The sequence below is a fragment of the Hippopotamus amphibius genome, chromosome 14 (assembly GCF_030028045.1).
Source record: "Hippopotamus amphibius kiboko isolate mHipAmp2 chromosome 14, mHipAmp2.hap2, whole genome shotgun sequence".
Classification (NCBI taxonomy): domain Eukaryota; kingdom Metazoa; phylum Chordata; class Mammalia; order Artiodactyla; family Hippopotamidae; genus Hippopotamus; species Hippopotamus amphibius.
In genome coordinates this window covers 32,236,418-32,258,190 of record NC_080199.1, presented here as the reverse complement: position 1 = coordinate 32,258,190, position 21,773 = coordinate 32,236,418, and the positions used below count along the sequence as shown (strand labels likewise).

At 39.1% G+C, this 21,773-nt stretch overlaps 1 protein-coding gene across 2 annotated transcripts in view; it reads left to right on the top strand.

Moving 5' to 3' along the window:
• The window catches only part of SLAIN1 (SLAIN motif family member 1), a 59,187-nt gene that overhangs the window by 15,988 nt on the left and 21,426 nt on the right, over positions 1-21,773 (top strand). For both annotated transcript variants that reach the window (XM_057707628.1, XM_057707627.1), the window contains exon 2: positions 4,680-4,819. In XM_057707628.1, the coding sequence (XP_057563611.1) occupies positions 4,680-4,819 (140 nt within the window). The remainder of the gene's footprint in view (positions 1-4,679; positions 4,820-21,773) is intronic.

The window sequence follows — 21,773 nt, the reverse complement described above, 5'->3', positions numbered from 1 at the left end:
TCCCTGGGTCCTGGTGAGCACACTTTTTTGTGTGCCCTCCAAGAGTGGAGTCTCCGTTTCCCCCAGTCCTGTGGAGGTCCTGCAATCAAATCCCACTGGCTTTCAAAGTCTGATTCTCTGGAAATTCCTCCTCCCGTTGCTGGACCCCCAGGTTAGGAAGCCTGACATGGGGCTCAGAACCCTCACTTTAGTGGGTAGACTTCTACAATACAACTTTTCTCCAGCTTGTGAGTCACCCACCCAGCATTTATGGAATTTGATTTTAACACGATTGCGCCCCTCCTGCCGTCTCATTGCAGCTTCTCCTTTGTCTCTGGATGTGGGGTGGTTTTTTTTTTTTTTTTTTTTTTGGTGAGTTCCAGTGTCTTTCTGTTGATGATTGTTCAGCAGTTAGTTGTAATTCCAGTGCTCTTGCAAGAGGGATTGAGCGCATGTCCTCCTACTCCGCCATCTTGATTCCTCCTTGCAATGTATTAACACTATGGAGCAGTTTGTGAAGGTGGCTAAGTGTAAAGATCTGGAGCTAACTACATCTCATAATTTCGAGGAGACACATTGGGTGGGGGCGATAGTCAATACTACTTCACCCATAAAATGAACATTGCAGCGCTTTTCCTATAATGACTTCTCTATCTGAGCTTCAGTCACCTCCTTCGTAAAATGGGGATAATACCACCACGGAGTTTGTTGGCTCCAGCAAGACATCCAGCTGCATTCCTCACTTCACGAACTCTCAGTGCCACAATTCGCAAGGTTTTTAGTTTTGATGAAGTCCAACTGGTACATTTTTTTCTTTTCTGGATCATTCTTTCAAGTCTAAAAAAATGTGTCTAAGAAATATTTGCCAACCCAAGGACGCAGAGTCTGGTCTGTGGTTTCTTCTAAAAGTTTTAGTTTAGGTTTTATATTTTTGTGATCTGTTTTGAGTTATCTTTGGATAGTGTGTGAGTATGGATCAAGGTTCACTTTCTGTATATGTGTATCCATTTGTTCCAACACCATTTATTCAAAAGACTATCTTTTCTTCATTGAATTGTCTCTGTACTTTGTCAAAAAAAAATCAGTATTCCACCTATTAGTATTTCTATTTCTGGACCATATATTTTTTTCATCGATCTGTTTATCTTCATGCCATCCTAAATTGTCTTTATTACTGTAGGTTTGTAATAAGTCTTAATCAGTTAGCAGTAGCTCCCCAACTTTATTGTTTTGGCTATTCTAGGATCTTTGCATTTCCATACGAATTTTGGCTTTTACATTCTAGAAAAAGCATGCTGAGATTTTGATTGGAGTTTGGTTAAATAGATCAATTTAGGGATAACTGACATTTTTTAAAAATAAATTTATTTATTTATTGGCTCTGTTGGATCTTCGTTGCTGTACCCAGGCTTTCTCTAGTTGTGGAGAGTGGGGGCTACTCTTCTTTGTGGTGGATGGGCTCCTCATTTTGGTGGCCTCTCTTGTTGCAGAGTATAGGCTTTAGGCATGTGGGCTTCAGTAGTTGTGGCACATGGGCTCAATAATTGTGGAGCATGGGTTTAGTTGCTCCGCTGTATATGGGATCTTCCTGGAGCAGAGATCGAACCCGTGTCCCTTGCCTTGGCAGGCGGATTCTCAACCAATGTGCCACCTAGGAAGTCCCAGGATGATTGATATCTTAACAATATTTAGTTTTCTGACCTGTGAACATGGTCTGTATTTCTTTTTAAATTTCTCTCAGAATGTTTTGTAGTTTTCTGCATATAGGTCTTGACATCTTTTGTCAGATTTATCCTTAGGCATCTTATGGTTTTTCTTATGCTGTTGTAAATGGGAAGTGAAATTTCAAAACTACTGGGTGTTGCTGATATAGAAATACTTTTGTGCTTTGATCTGGTATCCTACAGTCTTGCTTCTAAACTCATCCTAGTATCTTTTTTGTATATTCCTCAGAATTTTTTACATAGACAATCATGTTGTCTGTGAATAAAGACAAATTTACTTGTTTCTTTCCAATCCAAATGTTTTTCTTTACTGCCTGATTGTGCTAGCTAGAACTGCAGGCCTTGTATTGTTCTTGATAGCAGGCGAAGAGTGTTCAGTCTTTCACTTGTTAAGGATCCTTTTTGGTAGATGCCTTTAATAAGATCGAGGGTGTTTCCTCCCTTTTTTAATTTGCTGAGAGTTTTTATTAGGAAGGGATACCTTATGTTTTTTTTCTTTGTATATTGAGATTATTATATGTTTATATTTTCGTATGTGATAAATTACACTGATATTTGAATGTTAAGCCGACCTTTCATTCCTGGGATAAACCCCATTTGGTAATGATGAAGTATCCCTTTTACATGTGGTCGTGCTGAATTTGCTAAGACATTTAGATCCTTTGCTTCTGTGTTCACGAGGGGTGCTGGTTTTTAGTTTCTTACCTTGTAATGTCTGTGTGTGGTTCGGGTATCAGGTTTCATAGCTATGTTGGTCTCTTAGACTATTGGGATGTGCTCCTTCTTCTTCTAACTTTTTGGAAGAATTTGTGAAGAATTGGTATTCTTCTTTAACTATCTGGTAGAATTTGGTAGTGAAACCTTCTAGGCCTGGGCTTTTCTTTGTGGGCAGGTTTTGTTTATTTGTGTTTGTAATGTTGTGTTCTTTTCATTTTAACCTGTGCGTTTATATTTAAAGTGCCCATGTTGCAGGCAACATATAATTGGGTCTGTTGTGACCCCTTTAAACATGAGGAGAAACTTGCTCACATGCCCATCAAAATATTTCCCTTTAGTTTTTATTGTCTTGGATTGTGTCCAGGGCTTGTGCCTAAACCAGTCATTGGACAAATGGGATTAATGGAAATGATGCAGTTGGCTCAGGCCAGTGCATCCATTTCAAGGTGTGATCGCCAGATAGCAGTATCAGCATCACCTGGGAACTTGGTAGGCACTCACATGCTTTGATTTTACCCCAGACCTACTAAATCAGGTAGGTTAGAGCTGCCTGCAGTCACGTTAGCAATTTGTGTTTTAACAAATCCCCTGAGAGATTTTGCTATGTCAAAGATTGAGAACTATTGGCCTAGACTCATCTTTACTCGAGGGTGTAGAGAGAGCTACCCAGTACCAGACAGGGGGCTAGAGAGAGCTATGCAATAACAGTTCAGGGGTCCGACAGCAAGGAAGGGTGGAAGGGAAGGATCTATGTATGTGGGTAGTAATCTTGCCACAGTGGGCCAAGGTGGGACCCAGGAATAAGAATGTTTAACTAACCAACATACTCTCAATGAAGGTAGGACAGTGGTCCACACTCTAAGGGAAGAATGATATATTAGGATTACTATTAAGTTGATTAAAAGAGATAGTTTAGAATCATCTCTTGACGGGCGTCAGCAAACTGTGTCCTGTGGGCATGTTGGGCCCACTGCCTGGTTTATGTAGCTGATCAGCTTAGATTTTTACATTTTTAAATAATTGAAAAAAAAATCAAAATAGTACTGTTTTGTGACGTGAAAATTGTGGGAAATTCAGCTTTCAATATCTATAAATATTAAAGTTTATAGGAACACAGCCATGCTTATTATTTATCGTCTGTGATATTTTTGGGGCTGCAAAGGCAGAGTTGAGTAGTTACAACAGAGACTGTGTGGCCACACAGCCTGTATATTTACTAGCTGGCCCTTTATAGAAAAAGCTTGCAGACTGGGAACTGTAAGAATGATTTGCTAAATAGTGCATTCCCGAACCATCTGGGATAAATTACTCTAATAGGTGGTGGACCGGACTATAATAGTAAAAGAGTGAATAATGAAGTATGTTATTTCAAGAATACCTGCCTATTAGAATTATGGCAACTTTGCTTGAAGGAATATTACTTTAATGAGATTTGTAATTAGAATACAGCTTTATATAGCAAGGTCAATTACTAGAGCCTGTGATTGTAATTTTCTTTTTTTTAGTCAACTGTTCCTTAATCCTCAGGATAAACCTTTTTGTATAACCCTATCACTGAGAATGTTCTAAAACTTATCTTAGAACAGTACATCAGTGAGAGAAGACCTTTGTTATGACTTGCAGTGCCCCAGGGTGGTCATTTTGAGTCCCGCCCACTACTGTGTAATGGTGTAGGTGCCGAAAGTGGACTCTTCCTAAAACATACCTTTGAAAGCTGTCTGGCTTTAATGAGAAAGAAGCACATACCAAATTTAGCATAGATTTGAGACAGGGGAAGTATCTGATTATTTAAGCATGGACAGAATCAACAAACAGCTGACCTTTGTTTTTAGACTTATTTTTTTAATGCAAATAAGATCTGCCTTGTTTGCCACATCATGTTTATATATTGTTAAATTAGCCCAAGTTCCCATAAGATTCTGTTGTCGAAGAGAGCTGAAAATGTTCACTTCTAGGAATATAAGTGATCAGATCATCATGGTGCCCCTTCAAGTTCAGTCCAGTGGCAACAGCCCGAGACCTCTGACTCTCAGAAATAGTTCCATAGTTTTTTGAAGTCCTGCTTGCCACGGAGCTGCAGAAAGTGTTGTATTCTACTAGGGGATATTTATCTGTTAAAAATGATTTTGTTATTTGAAGTAATCAAATGTGAGTTCTGTTTTGTTAGAAACTGTTAAATACATGTTGTTTTCTCAAGTAGAAGAGAGGTAATCTCTATATAGCTATATAATCCCTATAATGTAGATTTCTTTTTTTAAGGTTATACGTTGGCTCTTCAAAGACATTCCCGTCATCAGAGAAATCCCTGAGCCCTTTGCAGTGGTGTAGACATGTCCTAGATAATCCGACTCCGGAGATGGAAGCAGCAAGGCGTTCCCTGTGCTTTAGACTGGAGCAAGGTAACCGCGAACCTGTACACCTGCATCCTCAAACTCCTGCCACTGTCCACTCTGTTTTGTTGCTGATTTTGGAATAGACACTTAATTGAAAAACCATATCCTGAGGTGCGGTTGGTGCATGTGATTCACGTTACATGTTTACACATGAGGGTTTCTCAGTATAGAATATATTTAGTTTTGTGCCTGTTGTTAGCCAGATTTTCAGCTTTTTTTAGTCAGTTTGTAGGAATACATATTTTTCTTTTTTTTTCTTTCTGTTTTTGAATGTACCAGCATGTAAAATGGTTCAATTTTACATTTCTGGGGATGGTTGCAAGGTTGTGTGGCTGAATTCCAAGATGGCAAACTGGGGTTCCATTCAGACCTGGGTACTGACCTTTTGAGCTCCCTGAATGTTTATTTGGATGTATAACTGGAAGTCCTAACCTTTATAAACTAGGAGATAATCTTCAGGTTGTATGTAACGTTATTTAATTATGGAGCCCAACATGAGTTTAAGTAAAAAAAAAAAAAAAATTACGGTAATTGTAGCAGGAAGAAACGCAATAGGAATGAGTAGTACTCAGCTCCATGCTATTTTGAGAAAGTAGACTAGTACTTAAGGCTGGGTTTATCTAGGATTTTGCTTGTCTCTTAACCTGTTAGTATCTGTTTCATTGTCTAGGAACACTTTATTCCATGGGTCACTTGCATCCAAATCACACTTGAGCTTGAAAATGGGGTTAAGGGTTGATTTTAACCCTGCAGATTAAAGCATCAGTGGCTGGGAGTAGGGTCCAGGGAATCTGCATTGGCAAGGTCACCAGTGTGATTCTTTTGCACACTGAGGTTCGAGAACCCTGCCTGTGAAGCTCTTCAAGGATGATGAATGATTATAAAATACTCGGACGTGATAAGACAAAGAATAATAGGTAACATTTCTCGAGCTCTTAATTCTGACAGTCAGAACATTAAGTTCCTGACATTTTTCATTGTATTCTAACTGTACTCATCTGAGGTAGGTACTACACTCACTTTTAGAGGTGAGAAAAGTGACGTTTAGAGAAGTTCAGAGGATTGTGAGGGCAGACCCAGGGCCTGAGTCTCCCTGACACCAAAGACTGTCCTTAACCAGTATTCCCTACTGTTTTATTGGCACAGTCCACAGTAAATATGAATAGAAATCTGTTTTAAATATATGGGGAAGGCCAAACTAAAAATTAGCATGCTTTATTAGCACTTTAACTAAATTGAAATAAGTGATATGGGAATAGAAAGTTGAAGAGTGGAGTAGGAGCAAGGGAGTACTAGGTTAAAACTGGTGATAGATGTTTGTTTAAGAGGACAGCCATCTCAGAGCCAAGACTCTGGTCTTGATTCTGGTCCCATTTCCCTGAGTGGCTCTAAGCAGACCATTAAATCCCTCTGGACTTTTCTCTTTTAAGGGTTGTATAGGCCATCCCTGAGGTTCCTTATTCAGATACCTCTGATTCAAGGACATTTTATGTGTATATTTTTATATATGAATTCGGCTCAGTGTCATTTGAAGTAAAATAAAAATAAAATTCAAATGGGATTCAAAATTAGAATCCTTTAGTTCAAGGATCAACAATATGAAAGGGACCAAATAGTAAATAATTTAGGCTTTGTGGGCCATCCCATCTCTGCCGTCACTAGAAAGCAGCCATAGATGTAAACATTAATAAACAAGGCTGTGTTCCAGTAAATCTTTATCTGTGGACAGAGATTTGAGTTTCAGTGGATTTTTTTTTTCATGTGTCAAGAAATATATTCTGTTTTTAAATTTTGGTTTTTACTTTTTAATGGTTAAAAATTATTCATAGTTGGTAGGTATTATAAAAACAGGGGTAGGTTGGATTAGGGCCGCTCAGCTCATAGCTTTGCTGACCCCTGCTTTAGTTCATTTGCACACAAGGTAGATCTACATACAAGGTTGGTTTAAAAAATAGAGGAGAGGCTTTGTTAATTTAATGCGATGTAACAATGTAATTTAAAAATAATCATAATTGGTGGTTACTTTTGAAATTTTAGGCTAAGTGCCTTATCTCCTTTTCCTTTCATTGGCAAGGGGCTAAAGCAGACTTGTGAGGTCATGAGGACATGACTTGCAGTTTTATTCATAGTGTAATTTATTTAAATTTCATATAAGAGTTTAAGCAGAGAATGAGCTTTTCAAATCCCAAAATTAGTCTTTTACTAAATTTGTATATCAATCTAAATCCTCTTTTGCTGTGAGACTAAATGCTTTTGTTCCAAAGATCCATAATCCCATTTGAGATAAGAAGTGATGGATTAGAACAGGTTGTTCAATGGATGAAAAAAAATTTTTTTGAAACTTAGCATATGTTTTATAAAGCAGTACTTCTGTAGTACAGCAGGTATTAGTCTTACAGACATCATCAGGAAAGTAGCAACCTCCCACCCCATCCTCCCATGCCCAGTTTATTACCCAGATGCAGTTACTTAACAAAAGGTATTTGTTCTAGTTTTGTTGTCTACCCTCTTTTTGAATTCCATGCTTATGTGGCTATAGCCTGAGTTATCTGTTTTAGTCACTATCTGTTGGCCTTTAAAATGTTTAACCACCCCCTGCCCCATACTTTTTCTCTGCATATTCTCCCATGTAGCTTTTTACCAATTTTAGGATACATCAGTATTGATTATGATAGCAAGACTCATATCTAAGCCATGCAATATTTTATCATTATGTTTTTTTTTTCATTTAATTCTGTTTTTCCTAGAGCTAATTGTAAAAAGACACTTGATCTTCTTGATCCTTGTCATTAATTTCCCCTCAGACTCTCCAAATGAAACAACCTCAGTATGGTTAGACATAGACACCCACCAAGGGTTTTTATTTATGTAGTTTAACCATTCCTCCTGGTAGTGCCCTCTTTTTACCGCATTCTTACCTTGTTCTCTGTAGGCCTGTGCGCAGCTGTCATGGTGGGACTTCCTTTTGCTCTCATCCTGGGAGTTCCCCATCCTGTCTTTTGCATTGTATCACTGGTGTCCTAAATGCAGAGACTTCCTTTTCCTCATCTTCCCTAGTTTAGTAGAATACATTCTCCTGTTGCTTTTTGTGGGGACTAGGAGAGGAAAGGAGATATGTGGGAGGTGAATGTTGAGAACCTCGTATGTCTGAAGATGTCTTTACGGTACCTTTGCTCTTACGCTTGGTGGTTCTTTGGGCTACATGTAAAATTCTAGGTTAGAAACCATTTCCAGCCAAGTTTAGAAGGCAGTGTTGCGTTATATTTTTAGCTTGAGGATTGCTGTTGAAGTCCTGTACCGTTCTCATTTTTTATCTTTCTGCTTAAAATACACTGGGTATTTTAGAATCTTTTCTTCCTGGTATTTTGAAATTGCATTTTTGTGTGTGTGTTAGACAGTTAGTGGGCACTTCCAGCCCGGAAACTTTAGCAAAACTTTCTGCAAAATTTCCTGCACTATTTCTTTGTGAATTACCTCTCCCCTCCAATTTTCTCTGTTTTTTCTTTCTAGGTATTCCTTTTAGTCAGATGCCAAATTTCCTGGACTGATGTTCAGAATTTATATTTTTCTCTTCTTTTGTTTATTCTTGATCTTTTTTGGATGTTCTGCTTTCTTGGATATTAAAAACACATCTCCTAAACTCTTTTGCTGCATATTTATTCAGTACCTGCTATGTGTCAGGCGCCATTGTAGGTGATGGGGATCCAGCAGTGACCGAAACAGATGTTAAGTCCCTACCGTCACTGGGTTTACTGTCTACTGGTAATAGATGGTAATAATTTGCAGACTTTCACTTAATCCTCCTGTTTTTTGTACAGTATCCTTATTTGTGTGAGGCATCTTTTTTTTTTTTTTTTGGCTGCACGTAATCAAACCCATGCCCCCTGCATTGGAAGCCCAGAGCCTTAACCACTGGACCACCAGAGAAGTCCCTATGTGAGGAATCTTAAACCTAGCAACTTTCTGTTTCAGTTGAAGTGATGAAACCTGTCTTTGATAAAAGCAGGAGAGGAGCAGCTGCTTGGGCTGGGGAGGGAGCCCAAGGGTTTCAGTACTTTGCAGCAGTCATCTTGTTTTTGCTTCACCATAGAACTCTCTACCCTCTGTGGTACATGTACCTTCAATTTCAGAGCTTTTCCGGGTCCTTGTTCATTTATCTCCCACTGTGGACCCTCAGAGCAGAGAATGTCAAAACCCAACTTGGGTCTATCACCTAATGTTTATCTGTTTTTTCATTTCTAAATAAAATGACTCTTCTTAGTCTGGTAGTATCTCTTCTCCTATTTGGTATTCCATGTGGGTTTATAAGCCTTGAGTTAGCTGTCATTCTGGTGTGATTTTTGTAAGAAAGTAGGGAAGAGATCATATTTAGTCCCCCATATCGAAGAATTCTAACTGGATTCCAATTAAGGAAGTCTTTGCCAGTGACAGCTAATTAACTGGCATCAGAAATCACAGTTTTAACTTAAGCTTTTATTCATAATGTAGCATAAATGTTTAATTGGAATAAGATATGTTACGTATTTTAGAAATCTCAAGTAACTCTCTAATAAAGCATTTTCTTTTTGTTTAGACTTCATTTCTGTTGAACAATCGCATTTTCAAGTAACAAACATTATTGAGCATTTTCTCGGAGACCAGGGTTGTATGTTTGAATATAAATTGCCCAAGGACAGGGACTCTGCTTTGTTGCTCACACCAACTATAAATAGACTCTTAGCAACCTGACTGTTGCTAAAATACATGAATTTTTGTTTAATTCTTTATGAACCCAATGTCACAATTACTGCCATTATAATTTCAGTTTTGCTTTTGAGTATTTTAAGAGGGGGCGGAGTCTTTGCACCACTTTCCTTACCCAGCCATCTCTTTCAGAAGAAAGACTGGCGTCACTGGACATGTTGGCTTGCAGCATTGCTTTTCCATTCACAAACATGTTTACTTTAAAATAGTTGGTTTTTACTTACCTTGCTGCAGTTTGTTGCAAAATGATTCGTGGTTGTGCATGCTTCTCCCTGCCACTCCCTCACCCCAGAACTGTTCACTAAGACCATCCACTGCCATGAAAAGGAGCAGTTAGAGATGTGCTTTGAGGAAAGGTAAAGTTATCTTCTCCGTCTCTCTCTCACTCTTTTACCAAGGGATAGGTAAATGTCCTTTAATGTTAAGCTGCGGCTTCAGATAAGATGCTGCTTATTAGAGAACAAATATTTTAGATATTTGGTTTTTATTTTTTGACCCTGATGTGTTGGGGAAGAATATTACTCAACAGTGAAACATGAATTGTCTGAGAACATGTGGTTAGGGGCCATAGTTGTGAAGAGCCGAAGAGCCAAAGTCTGTCTGGTTGGGTGATCTCATGTCCCCTTGGGTCCCTTGGTCTTACATCTCTTCTTTCGTATCCGCCCTTATACCCTAGGAATTTAGCCTGTGCTGTTTTCTTGGTTGCAAATTAGAGCTGTCTTCCCTGCTTAAGGCCTAAGCATCCCCAGAAACACATCTGAGTAAGGGTTTGTCAGGCTTGGTTTCTGCAGGTACACAGGGTAGCATTTCTCCCAAGACTGTCTCTAGTTGTGTAGTTGTTAATGCGCTTATTCAGATTAATTTCCTGAAGGGCCTAACTCTCTTCTTGTTGCCTACCTTCTCGATTTGGGAAGGTCCTCTCATAACCTTCATGCCATATCTGACAATTTTGTGACCCTGGTTCTAGATTACAAAGCTTGGTAACTTATGGGAGAATGTATGGGAAACGTTCAAGTCTTAAAGTTGTGAGAACAGGCTTCTTAAAATCCTGCTCTTTGAAGAGGGTTTGTTTTTCTTAAGAAAATGAGGGAAAAGAAATGTTTAGTAATTTAATTTTATAGGGAGAGAGCAGTCACATTATGACTGCTTTTAAGATATTGCTTAAAGAAAAACGTTGTCACAGCTATAATTTGGCTAATCGGTTAAGTGCACCCAAAATGTAATAGCATAACTATTTTTGGTGTAGGCTGTATGTTACAGATGATCAATATGTATCCTATACTCTTAAATTCTCATAGGGAATATAAATTTTACTTTAACTAAAATATTAACTAATATTTTAATTGAATATTAAATTAATTGAAACTTTTATTGTGGATCCTGAGACTTATTTTTCCCTTTTCCAAACTGGTCTTTATATTCAAATTGTATAATTTACAAAGTCTTATGTATCAAGTAGTCAGTATAGGAAAGTTACTTAAGCTTTCTCAGCCTTTTTTATATATATATATATATGCCTATTTAAAATAACAAGTATGTATTAAAGTTACTTAATAACTATCTGCCCCAGACATAATAACCATAACCGATGGATGAATCTTGATTAGAAAGGAAGGCAGAAGAGAGTAGAGGAGGGGAAAGAAAGGGAGAGAGTATGAGGAAGGAAGGAGGGAAGGAAAAGAGATAGGGAAGGAAAAGAGGTGGAGAGAGGGAGGCGAGAGGGAGGAAGGAAGGTGTTAGGTCATATGGTAAGTTTTTAGGACACTACCTTACTCTTTTCCAGAGTGTTTCTCAGCCTCTTCTACATCTATGTTTATTTTATAGAGTTGCTGTAAGGGATTAAATAAAGACATTTGTAAGGCAGACATAATAAAGCCTTAAATATTCAGTCTGTTTCCTAACATAGTTGCATAATGTAAATGGCTTTTTTGGATAATGTACAGAAAATAATGTTAAAAGTAAAATAGCTAATTGCTCAAAGTTAAATCTTTCATTACTTCTAAATCTATAGTCTATTGGTATAAAGTTAAGAAAGGCTAAAATAATATTTCCTCTTTTTCTTGGTTGTTTTCTCCCTTTTGAAAATGATCCTAACAATGTTTGTTATGTTCCATTTGGAAGCACCCTGTTTTGTGAACATCTTTTAACTTTTAACACGTGTATGCCTTTTTTCCACGTAGATGAAGCATCCGAGGCTAGGGGGGCCTGTACCTTAGTTTCCTTTTGAGTTGCCAGTGCTTATTAAGTTTTCAAACATGTTTTAAGTCCTGAATGCTTGGTGTTTGTGATTTATTATTTGAGTACATTTAAATTCCTTAGAGCAAAATAACTAATTGAACATTTGGTGTTGTAAATGGCATCTGGTTAGCCAAAGCCAAGGCAAAAAAAAAAAAAAATTATGTAATGATGTTCATTGAAATGTTAGTTCTGAGGGTGGAGATTTGAGTCGGCTTGGTTCACTGCTGTCACCCTCCCAGTGCCTGGAACAGCACTGTCACATGGTAGGTGTTGAATGCTGATTGTTGAATGAACGGATTTGGGGGAAGGGTTTTTGATCTAGTATTAACAGTTAGACTCAGTGCCCCCTAGTGCCTCCGCCCGACTTAACTCTGTGGGTAAGAGCTTGTCACTTGTTTCCAATATCTTGCTTATAAGTGGGGACATTTAACAGATTTCACAGGGTTATTAGAAAGATTTCAGGAAATGTTGAATGTGAAATTAGTTTGAAAATTGTGAAGTGCTATGTAAATATATGGACACATTCCTAATATGTAGTTCTTTATTCAGACACTGAACCAAAAAAACAAAACAAACAGGAAATCCTCTTAGTTTGGCTATTTATACTTTACAGAAAATGAATAGCGTTTCTTTCTTTGGGGGGAGGGGGTCGTTTTCTCTACCTATAAATAAAGATACTTGGTAGAGTTAAGGATTTCAAGTTGAAGTTTTATGAGTGTAGTTTATTCAAGAATAGTAGAAAATTCGAGAGGACATCTTTCGTCTGTTCCTTTTCTTCTGTTGCTTCTTAGATCTATATGTGTTCCATTCCTGACCTGCATTTCTTTATTCGTTCTCATGTCCCCCACCCCTTTAGAATAGCAGTAACAAACACCCATAAGACTTTGATGGGTGGCGTTAACTCACATGATAGCCTAAATCGGAATAAGGCTAATCTAGAGGCTTTTGTTAAGTCCATGTCATGAGGCTGGGATGTTAAATAACCAAATAATGATCAAAAAGCTTATCTAAGTAATTTGAAACACCCAATATGTGGCTCAGTTAATTTGGGGCCAGTTGATAAAAGCTTATCTTGCCTTAAGATTCTTGAATGTCCATAACTATTGAATCAGGACAGGTCACATTTGAGGAGTGTGGGTATAATTTTCACCAGTAGTGTAGCTCTGCACACTTAGCTATCTTGGGTCATGTTTCCCTAGGACCATCTCTCATTTCCTCTGGGATTATATACTAAGCAAACGTGAATAGATATTACCTCTTTATTTTTTCTCTTATCTCCATATGATACCAGTTCCCATTCTTGTCTCAGTTGTTATGATAGAGTGTTTCTCTCTAAATTTAGCCAATGAAGAAGAAAGTTGTCGATTAACCCAGGGCTCTGAAGGTGGCCTTTTCATTTGCAAAAGCCACACAGATTGAGCTGAGACTTTAAGAAGCTTATCGAGTGTCTGTCTCCTGGAGCCTGTCCAGTCTCTCCTTGCATGGCTGAGATGCTATCTCGGTCAGCTCCTGTTTCCAGTCTTGAGGTGCTCTGTCACATTTGGAACACAAAATTAAAACTTAATCTGTGCAGTTCATTTTAGGTAAGCTCTGTAAGGGATTCCCTTTCTCATTGGAAAAGTAATCTGGAATCACATTGAAATTTTTGTGGAGAGACAGGGTCTCTTGACATTTGCTGTTTGCATCTCTGAGCACTGGAAATTGAAGATGCATCGTCGTGGCTCTGTGCTTCCATCACAACCTTGCTTTGCTCTTAGACTCAGAATAGCACCGGTGTGTTTGCTTCATTATTGGGAATGAGGTTGAGTACAGTAAGTAACAAATAATTAGGGGTTCTGTTCCCATGAAATGTGCAGTTTCTATCCCATTAGATCCAGCAACATGGATATATATTTGCCAGATATTCCTAGACAATTTTCCTTTCTTTTGCAATTATGCATGTGTTTCTATTTGTTTTTTGTTTTGTTTTTGTTTTGCATTTCCACCATGATTAGAAAGGTGTTTATTAAAATAAGCAGTAACGTATGACAGTGCTTAATGTTTGTTATAATGAAGACAAAATTGCCTGCTATTTTGTTACCTATCCCAATGAGAAAAAATAATGGAGATTCTCCTAAAGCAGTTGTTTGCTGCTCTCACGCTAGTCTGATGATTGATTACACTTGCCTTTGTGGCAGTAAAATTTCATTTTGGTAGGTGCTCATAGCTGTTTCTTGGGACCTCTACAAAACAGTTGATTTTTGCAAGCATTTGTAGACACCTTTCCTGAGACACTGAGTCTTGAGCAGAGAGACGATTCAGATGCTAAATCGTGAAGTAAATGTATTGAGCACTTGCTAGGTGCAGGCACAGTGCTAAGCACTAAGGGTACAGCAGCAAGACACACTCAGTGTCTGGCCTCTGGAGCATGCAGTCTAGTGCAGGGAACAGACGACACAGGTAGCAGTTCTTGTTCTTTTTTCTTCCTTTCCCTTGAAATGAGCGTAATGATGTTCACAGACCAAAGTCTCAGGGTGTGGCCAGGAAATGCTTTCCTGAGGATGTGACATGTCGAAGAGTCAGTGAAAGTCCAGCAGGTAACTCTGTAGGAGAGGAGGGCAGGGGAGCAGCCCACACCACACCGGCAGCATGTGCAAAGGCCCTGAAATGGGATGAGACTCGTGAAGTGAGAGGAACCGGCAGACCACTGTGGTGGGAGTGGAATAGAGGGAAGTGAAGTGGGAGAAAAACGTGAGCTGAGTGATTCTCAAGGAAACTAGAGTTAAGGACTCTGGACTTTCTCTTAAGATGGTTGGGAAGCCTTTGAATAGTTTTAGGCAGAGGAGTGACCTGACTTTGGACAGGAAAGCTACAGGGTATTATCTGAATTTTCTTACAAGACTGAGTATTTTTTGAAATCTGGCAAAATTTGAAGTGTTGAAATAGTGATTTTAGAAATTCTTTGGAATATTAAAGTTAGGCTTTAGCATTTTAGGTTGATTCCTTAACTTAGTATCACTGGGAAATGTTTTCTCCTGCTTCTCTTATTAATATCCTGAATTTCTTGTGTGACCTCCTGTGAGAAGCAGTGGTTTAAAGTGTGGCCAAACTCTTCACGGTGCTTAATTTACTTGGAAAATATAAGGCTTTGATAGTGTCATTTATTTATAATACACGGAGCTTTAAACTCTGTGTAATGACAAGTTTCATGTGTTTGAATTTTGAAACTCTTGTCATTTTGTACTTGTGAATTTAATATTTTTCCACACATCACAGCTGTAATATTATATTTCAGTGAATGGGGTGTGTGTATAAAAAAGTATCAATCTTTTGAAATTTAGGGTTTAGTCATCTTGTGGGTGCCTGTGTATTCATATGTGTGTGTATATATGCACATGCAATGTGACCTTGTGTGATTTTCCATTTTCATAGCATTTTTTGATAATGAAAGTTGGATCATGAAAAGGATACCCTCTAACTTAGCAGTAGGAGTTGCTGGCATGTACTGAAGAGGATGACTGCAGATGGTGGGGATGTCTAATCTCCAGAGTCAAACAGATGCCTGTTTTTAAAGAAGGCAGAGAGAGCTGATTGAGAAGCAGAGCTCGAGGTAACTTCAGGTGTCCATGCTCAGATTCAAGATAGTAATACAATTTTAAAACAACAGATTGCTAGCAAGAGCGGTAGTCAAATTATTACTACTTTTAGTCATTTTTAATTTCTTGGAAGTACTGAAATAAAAATGGAGAGGGCTGAGAACAAAGCTGCTTATCTGAATTAGACAAAGGAATCTCCCCAAAAGAGAAAATTGAGAGAAGTTAGGGTACTTGGAAGACAGATCCACAACCTCTAATCTAACAATTTTAGAAGCTGGAACAGATAGTTTAGAGGAAGAAAGAATCAGTAAATAACTGAAGAAAATCTCTTTGAGCTAAAAAGACAGTCCCTCAGCATGAACTAGGATGGATTGAAAAAAAGACCTATACCTAGACATCCTGGTTTAATTCAGATTTTCCAGGGTTAAGGAGAAAATCCTAAAAATGTTCAAAGGAAGAAATAGGTTATCTGTAACAGTAACAGACCTCCGACATTTCATAAGTAATATTGGATGGTAGATGGGAAATACTGTCTTTAAAGTTTTGAGGGGAAGTTACTTTCAAACCTGTAATTTTGTACCCAGGCAAATAATAAATTGTGAAGACAAGTGGGAGAGGTTTTTGGATCTGCAAAGATTTAGAAAATTTTATTTTATGAACCCTATTTTAATGGCGGGAAAAGTAGCAGGAGGGAGATCCATGAGATCTAGAAAACCTAGGCCACTGAGATGACCTAGGAGAAGCCAAGAAAGATAAAATAAGAAAGTGAGTTGACTCTGAAGGCTTGCGATGTCCTTCCCCTGATTGTAGGGGTCTGGTGCCAAACAATTACTTTTCTTTGCCCTGGTCCTTTCACAATACTCAGTTCTCCAGTTAATAATACTTATTACACCAAAAACACTGAAATGCCATGTTTGTGTGGCTTGACGTCCAGTGATCACCTTAAAGCCTATCTGAAGCACAGCTGTAGCACAGAACAAAAATACAATAAACATTGACAGTGTTGACCTAGAACCGTCAAATTAAGGTAGAAGATAAGAGAGAGTGAGCATACGCTAAATATCTGACCTTTCCACCACGGGGAGTCAGGTGCCAACAAGCTGGTGTTGGTTTGTCTACTTAAAGTTGCACCTATATACGAATTATACAATTGTCCTCAAATTCCAAAGCGAAACTCCTGGAAAATGGATCTGGTTGTTATAACCTTTATGTATATTTTAATGTTCTTCTGTGTGCAGGTATTCTAATAAAATCATGGAAGTGGTTAGTTTTAGGGCCCAAAAAAAAGCTTTTGCTTTGTCAAAACTCCGTTATTTATATTGATACGTTTACTTTTTACCAGCCTCAAGCTGAGCAGGTCAGAGGCCTTTTCTGCAGAAGAGTTCCCTAGTCCAGGAGATGCTAAGTAGGAAGGATGCTTCAAATTCCATTTGCATCACTCTTCCATTCAGGAACTTCTAGTGCTCTCGATTAGCCTGCTGGGCTTGGTTTCTTACTACCCTGTACGTGTTCAAGGGCAGGAAAGCTCTTATTGGTTATCTCCTCTATCCTTATTGTTGGTTGCGGGGAACCCACTATATTCAGATGTGAGATCATCTAGCCTATTTCTTCATAGAATTAGATTCCTTAGCATCTTCCTTATCTCATTATTGCCATGAACTTGGAAGTTGTTCTAGCTGCTGTCACTGCTTGCATTGTGGCTGTCGTCTAAATTGAGAGCAGCTGACTGCAGTCTGCATGACAGCATCGTGTGGCTGATAGATTCTTAGGTCACTCTTTCCCTCTGTTCTTTGCAGGTTACATTATTGGTTTCACATAGGCCCTCTTCTCACATTCCATGGCCATTTTCACTGTCCTTAAATTTGATGTAAGCTGTAGCAGTCAGGCCTAAGGGAAAGATGACTTCTGTACAAAGGAATTTTTAAACATGCCTTTGAAGTCTAACTTGTACTAAAGTTAGATTTTTTTTTAATCTCCCCTATTAATTGCAGATGGGAAGTCTGATGACGATGGTGACTTGTGAAGTTGTAGAGAGCACTCCAGTCCTGGATAACACTGGATTTGGCCCATGTGTGCTTAAAGCTGGCAGCTTACCTTCAGTTTTGACCAGTGATTAAGTGGAAATAAGTTGACAGTCCACAGAATTTCCCTTCCCAACCCTCATTTTCCAGCTTTGCTTTTAGACCATTGTCCTGGTTAGAGAAGACCTGAGAAGGATCCAGTAGCTGGGAGAGAAGAGCATTTGGCATGTGGTCTCGGGACTGGTTAGGGTCTAAGAAGTAGAAAAGGTCTGATGCCTTAATCATGGTGATGAGATACTTTAACCAGCAAGATTACTTTAACTGTGAAATTCAGATCAAGAATAATTATAAAACTCTGATCCCTGCAGAATAAATGTTATTAATTAATACTCCTTCGTGGTGAAATTTTCTAACTCTCATTCAACAAGTATTAAACGTTTATCTGCCAATCACTGGGGGTATACACCATCTTTTAATTGCTTTCAAACCTAATATATTAAACTTAATCCTAATGTTGAAAGTGACTTTCTTGATTAGCTCTAGGTATTATTTATATGTGTAAATCAACTTTTATTAGATTTTTTTTAAAGGTGGTATGTAAATCATGTTTTTATAAATTATTACATTTTGGACATAACTGGAAGTTTACATACTGCGTATCTACAATGTTCTCGGATCATATATATATCATATATAAAAAAATCATAATTTTAAATTATTATATTTATCATTGTAGGCTGAACTAAACGTGTGAGAAAAGATTCAAGTTAACCTAGTAGGTTTTCTAGCTGTAATTTGAAGATGGAGAGACTTGGGGGTGGTGACTCACTTACCCTGATTAAATAGTCCCTTAGAATTACAATTAAGGACCTCATCTACTGCCTCTTTAGCCTTTCTCCTCATGTGAAGCTGCTGGCACGTGCATCATAGTTGAATCCTCTTTACTTTGTGTACGTCTGGGAAAGAGCACAAATATGGCCTGGTTCAGAGCAGTCGAAGGACCTCCTAGATCCCATGTGCTTATTTATCAGTTCGTGGAGAGCTGTGGAGAAATGAATGCTGCTCAAGTTCACCCAGTAAAAATAGTGGATCAGATAAGCTGCAAGCCATATGTTACTACTCCCGGGGGCTGGCACGGGTCAGAACCAAGTCAGCAGTGCTTATTTCCTGTGAACTTACTCCAGAAAACCTTTACCTCAGTCTGTGCAGTCAGAGTTTGTAAGAGTGAACCAATAAAATACCGTCTGTGGCTAGGGTTCTTAAGTCCCTTGTTTATGCTTAGTCTGAGCAATTCTGTAGGCTGTTGGTTTGTAAAACTGTAATATGATCACCTAGGAAGTTTATTCTTCAGAGGATGGTTTGTGAAAATGGGGGTCTTCTTACCCTGGTGGTTTATGGACTTAGATCAAGATGCTGTGCTGTGGATACAACTTCGTGCCAAAATAAGGAGAATAGAAAGTATTAAAAGAACTAATGTCGCCTGTCCTTCAGTGATCCTAGACCACTCTAACTGGTGTTAGAGGAATTCAACTACATAGCCCTTTACTAATTGTTTAGCTTGGAACTGAGGCCTGCTTACCTGTTGTATAAAAGAATGAAAGTAGAAGGATTGAGGGTTGGTTAATCTCTCTTTGCTTCCTCTTCCTTTACTTTCTGAGACTTTGTGTCAAAATACATCATATGACTTAGGAGCCTGTGGTTTTGAAGAAACCATATTTCTTAAAAATGTGTCATTTGGGACATTCGTTTCTTCTAAGATAGTCTTTGGGTAAATAAGTGAGAACTGTTGACCTATCCTGGTCAAATTGTTGAAAATTCAAAGTTCAGGACTTTTCTTCTGCGTTGGTAACAGCTGAGGAAAGATTAAGCCTGTGAAATTGTCTAGATGAGCTATAACTTGAAAAGCATGCCCATCGTTTGAGAATACCGGTTCAACTGCCTAAGTATTGGGAGAAGCAGAAGAGTGGATCATTTCTGCACTGTCCTTTCTCCCACTAGCTTCCAGAACATTTTCCCTCAGAATTTATGAAATGTTTTTGCCCCAACTTGCTGTAACTTAATCAGTCGTTTTTCTTAAAAAATGCTTTCAGTTTGTGAATACATGCTGCTGACTTTTGTCTTATACTAGCCACAGCCCTGCTTATTATCCTCCGACAAACATACCTTCTTTTCTGATGAGAACACGGAAACACAAGGATGTTAAACATTGATCAGCTCCAGACCTGAGAATTTGCATGTGGCAGGATGGGGACTGGAACTCTGGTGTCAAGTGTCTTTTTAGTCTTTCATTGGTCCTTGCTTCAGTATGTTATGAAAAGTGACAGTAAAGAAGCATGCTGTCGGCCGTCATTGTTACGTCTCAGCCCCTGACCTCCCCTTGCAATAGAATTCTAATCCTGTGCATTTATCAGGGGGAATATTACAAAACCGACATGCTATTCGTCCAAGGGTTGGCACATCGTGGCTGTATCCGGCCTTCTGCCTGTTCTTGTGTGGCCTCTTTCACATTTGTAAGTGGCTTTAAATATTAAAAGAACAACAATGTTTCATGAACCATGATTTCTATGATATTCAGCTCTTGGTGTATATAAGTAAAGGTTTGTTGGAGCTTAGCCGTATTCATCCATGTGTGTATTGTCTGTGGTTGCTTTAATGCTATGAGGACAGAGTTGGTGGAGTTGAGTGGTTGCAGCAGAGACCACATGACAGCAAAGCCTACAGTGTTTACTACCTGGCCCTTTACAGAAAATGTTTGCCAACTCTTGTGTTGGCCTGTTGCTGTGATCTGTGACTTTCACTGGCATTGAAATGAAAGCCATCTAGCCCACATCTAACTCTCCTTGCCAAGATCTTACCCTAGAGCTCTGAAATTCCCCAGTGGCAAATAACCTCAGTCACTAGGGATTTTTTTCCCCTTATTTATGACAAAGGTGGTTACTCTGACACTTCCATGAGTAACATGACCACCATACTTCAGCTATCTAAACCTAAACCAATAGGACCTAAATGCCCTTTAGGGAATCAGAAAAAGGACACTTGCTAATGTCTTCAAGTGTTTTGTTTAGGCTAGCCTGTTGAGATTAGTATTGTTACAGAGATATGCTCTCCAGACTTACAGAGGTAATAACTTGTACTGGGCTCAGTGGTGGCCAGGTCATTACCACAATACTTCACAGGTTCTTTATTCCAGCCTCTGGCTTCTCAGCATGTTGATCGCCTTCTGATTGACAGATAAGAGGCCACAGAACCCACCTTCGTCCCCTGCCTGCTCTAATGATCATCCTGTACCCACTCTTGAATGTTCCTTCCTTAAGCCTCTTCTCTTTTCCTTTATGCTCTCCTTGGGTGATTTCTTCCATGCCGGTGGTTTCACCTGACACTTAGTTGTTGATGTACCTTGGTCTCTTCGTCTCTTGCCCTCCGTGACTTCCCTTTCCCGGACACTAGCACGTAGGCATGCCCTATAAGTATCTCGAATTCAGTTCATTTTTTTCTTAAGCGTGCTTATCGCATGTTTCCCATCTTAGTGGATGGCATCGGAGTCTTAGAATCCATGGTGTTAGCTTTGCCTTCCTGCTTTGCTCCGCTGCCTGTATTCATTGGGTCGCCAGATATCTCAGCTTTAGCTCAGATGTGGCTTAACGTGTTCTCACCAGATGTTCTGCCAGTACTTTCATTTGGTACCTTGTGATGTCTCACCAGCTCTACTCTGAAGCCTCCTAACCGGTCTCCCAGTCATCAGTCTCTACCCAATTAGTCCATCATCTGCGTGGCTCTGTATGCCGTCCCAAAATACACATCTGATCCTGAGTTTCTCCTTCTCAACGTTAAAACACTAATTGAATGTTAAAGCCTATGCTGTATATGACAGCGCAGAGACAGATCCTCCCAACCTCTGCAGCCCTCACTCTTCTCCACATACCCCGTGCTTCAGTCCTGACATCGGCCATGCCCTGAATACGCACTGCTTGTTCAGGCCTCCATGGCTTCGCATGTGTCATCCGGAATGCGTATGCAGACTGGCATTGTACGCTGGGAGATAAGCTCCTCAACCTCAGGGCCATGTTGAATATCACGTCTTCTGGCGAAGTCTTTGGAGTCCCTCAGAGTTGACCATTGTCCTCACTTTGCATGCACTTCATGGTGCTGTCATGGGCCTTACCATGTCCCTTTATACTCACATTACTTGCCTGTCTCCTACAGTAGCTGGGCTTTAGAAGATGGAGTGGACAGGAGTGGAGAACAGGAACCATATTTTACCCATCTCAGTATCTGTAGCATCTGGTCTGGACAGCCACCATGGTGGGTGCCTACTCAGATGAATAGAAAAATGAATTTTAAAAAAGCAGATGGGAGCACAGCGGCCAGACAGATTTCCCAGAA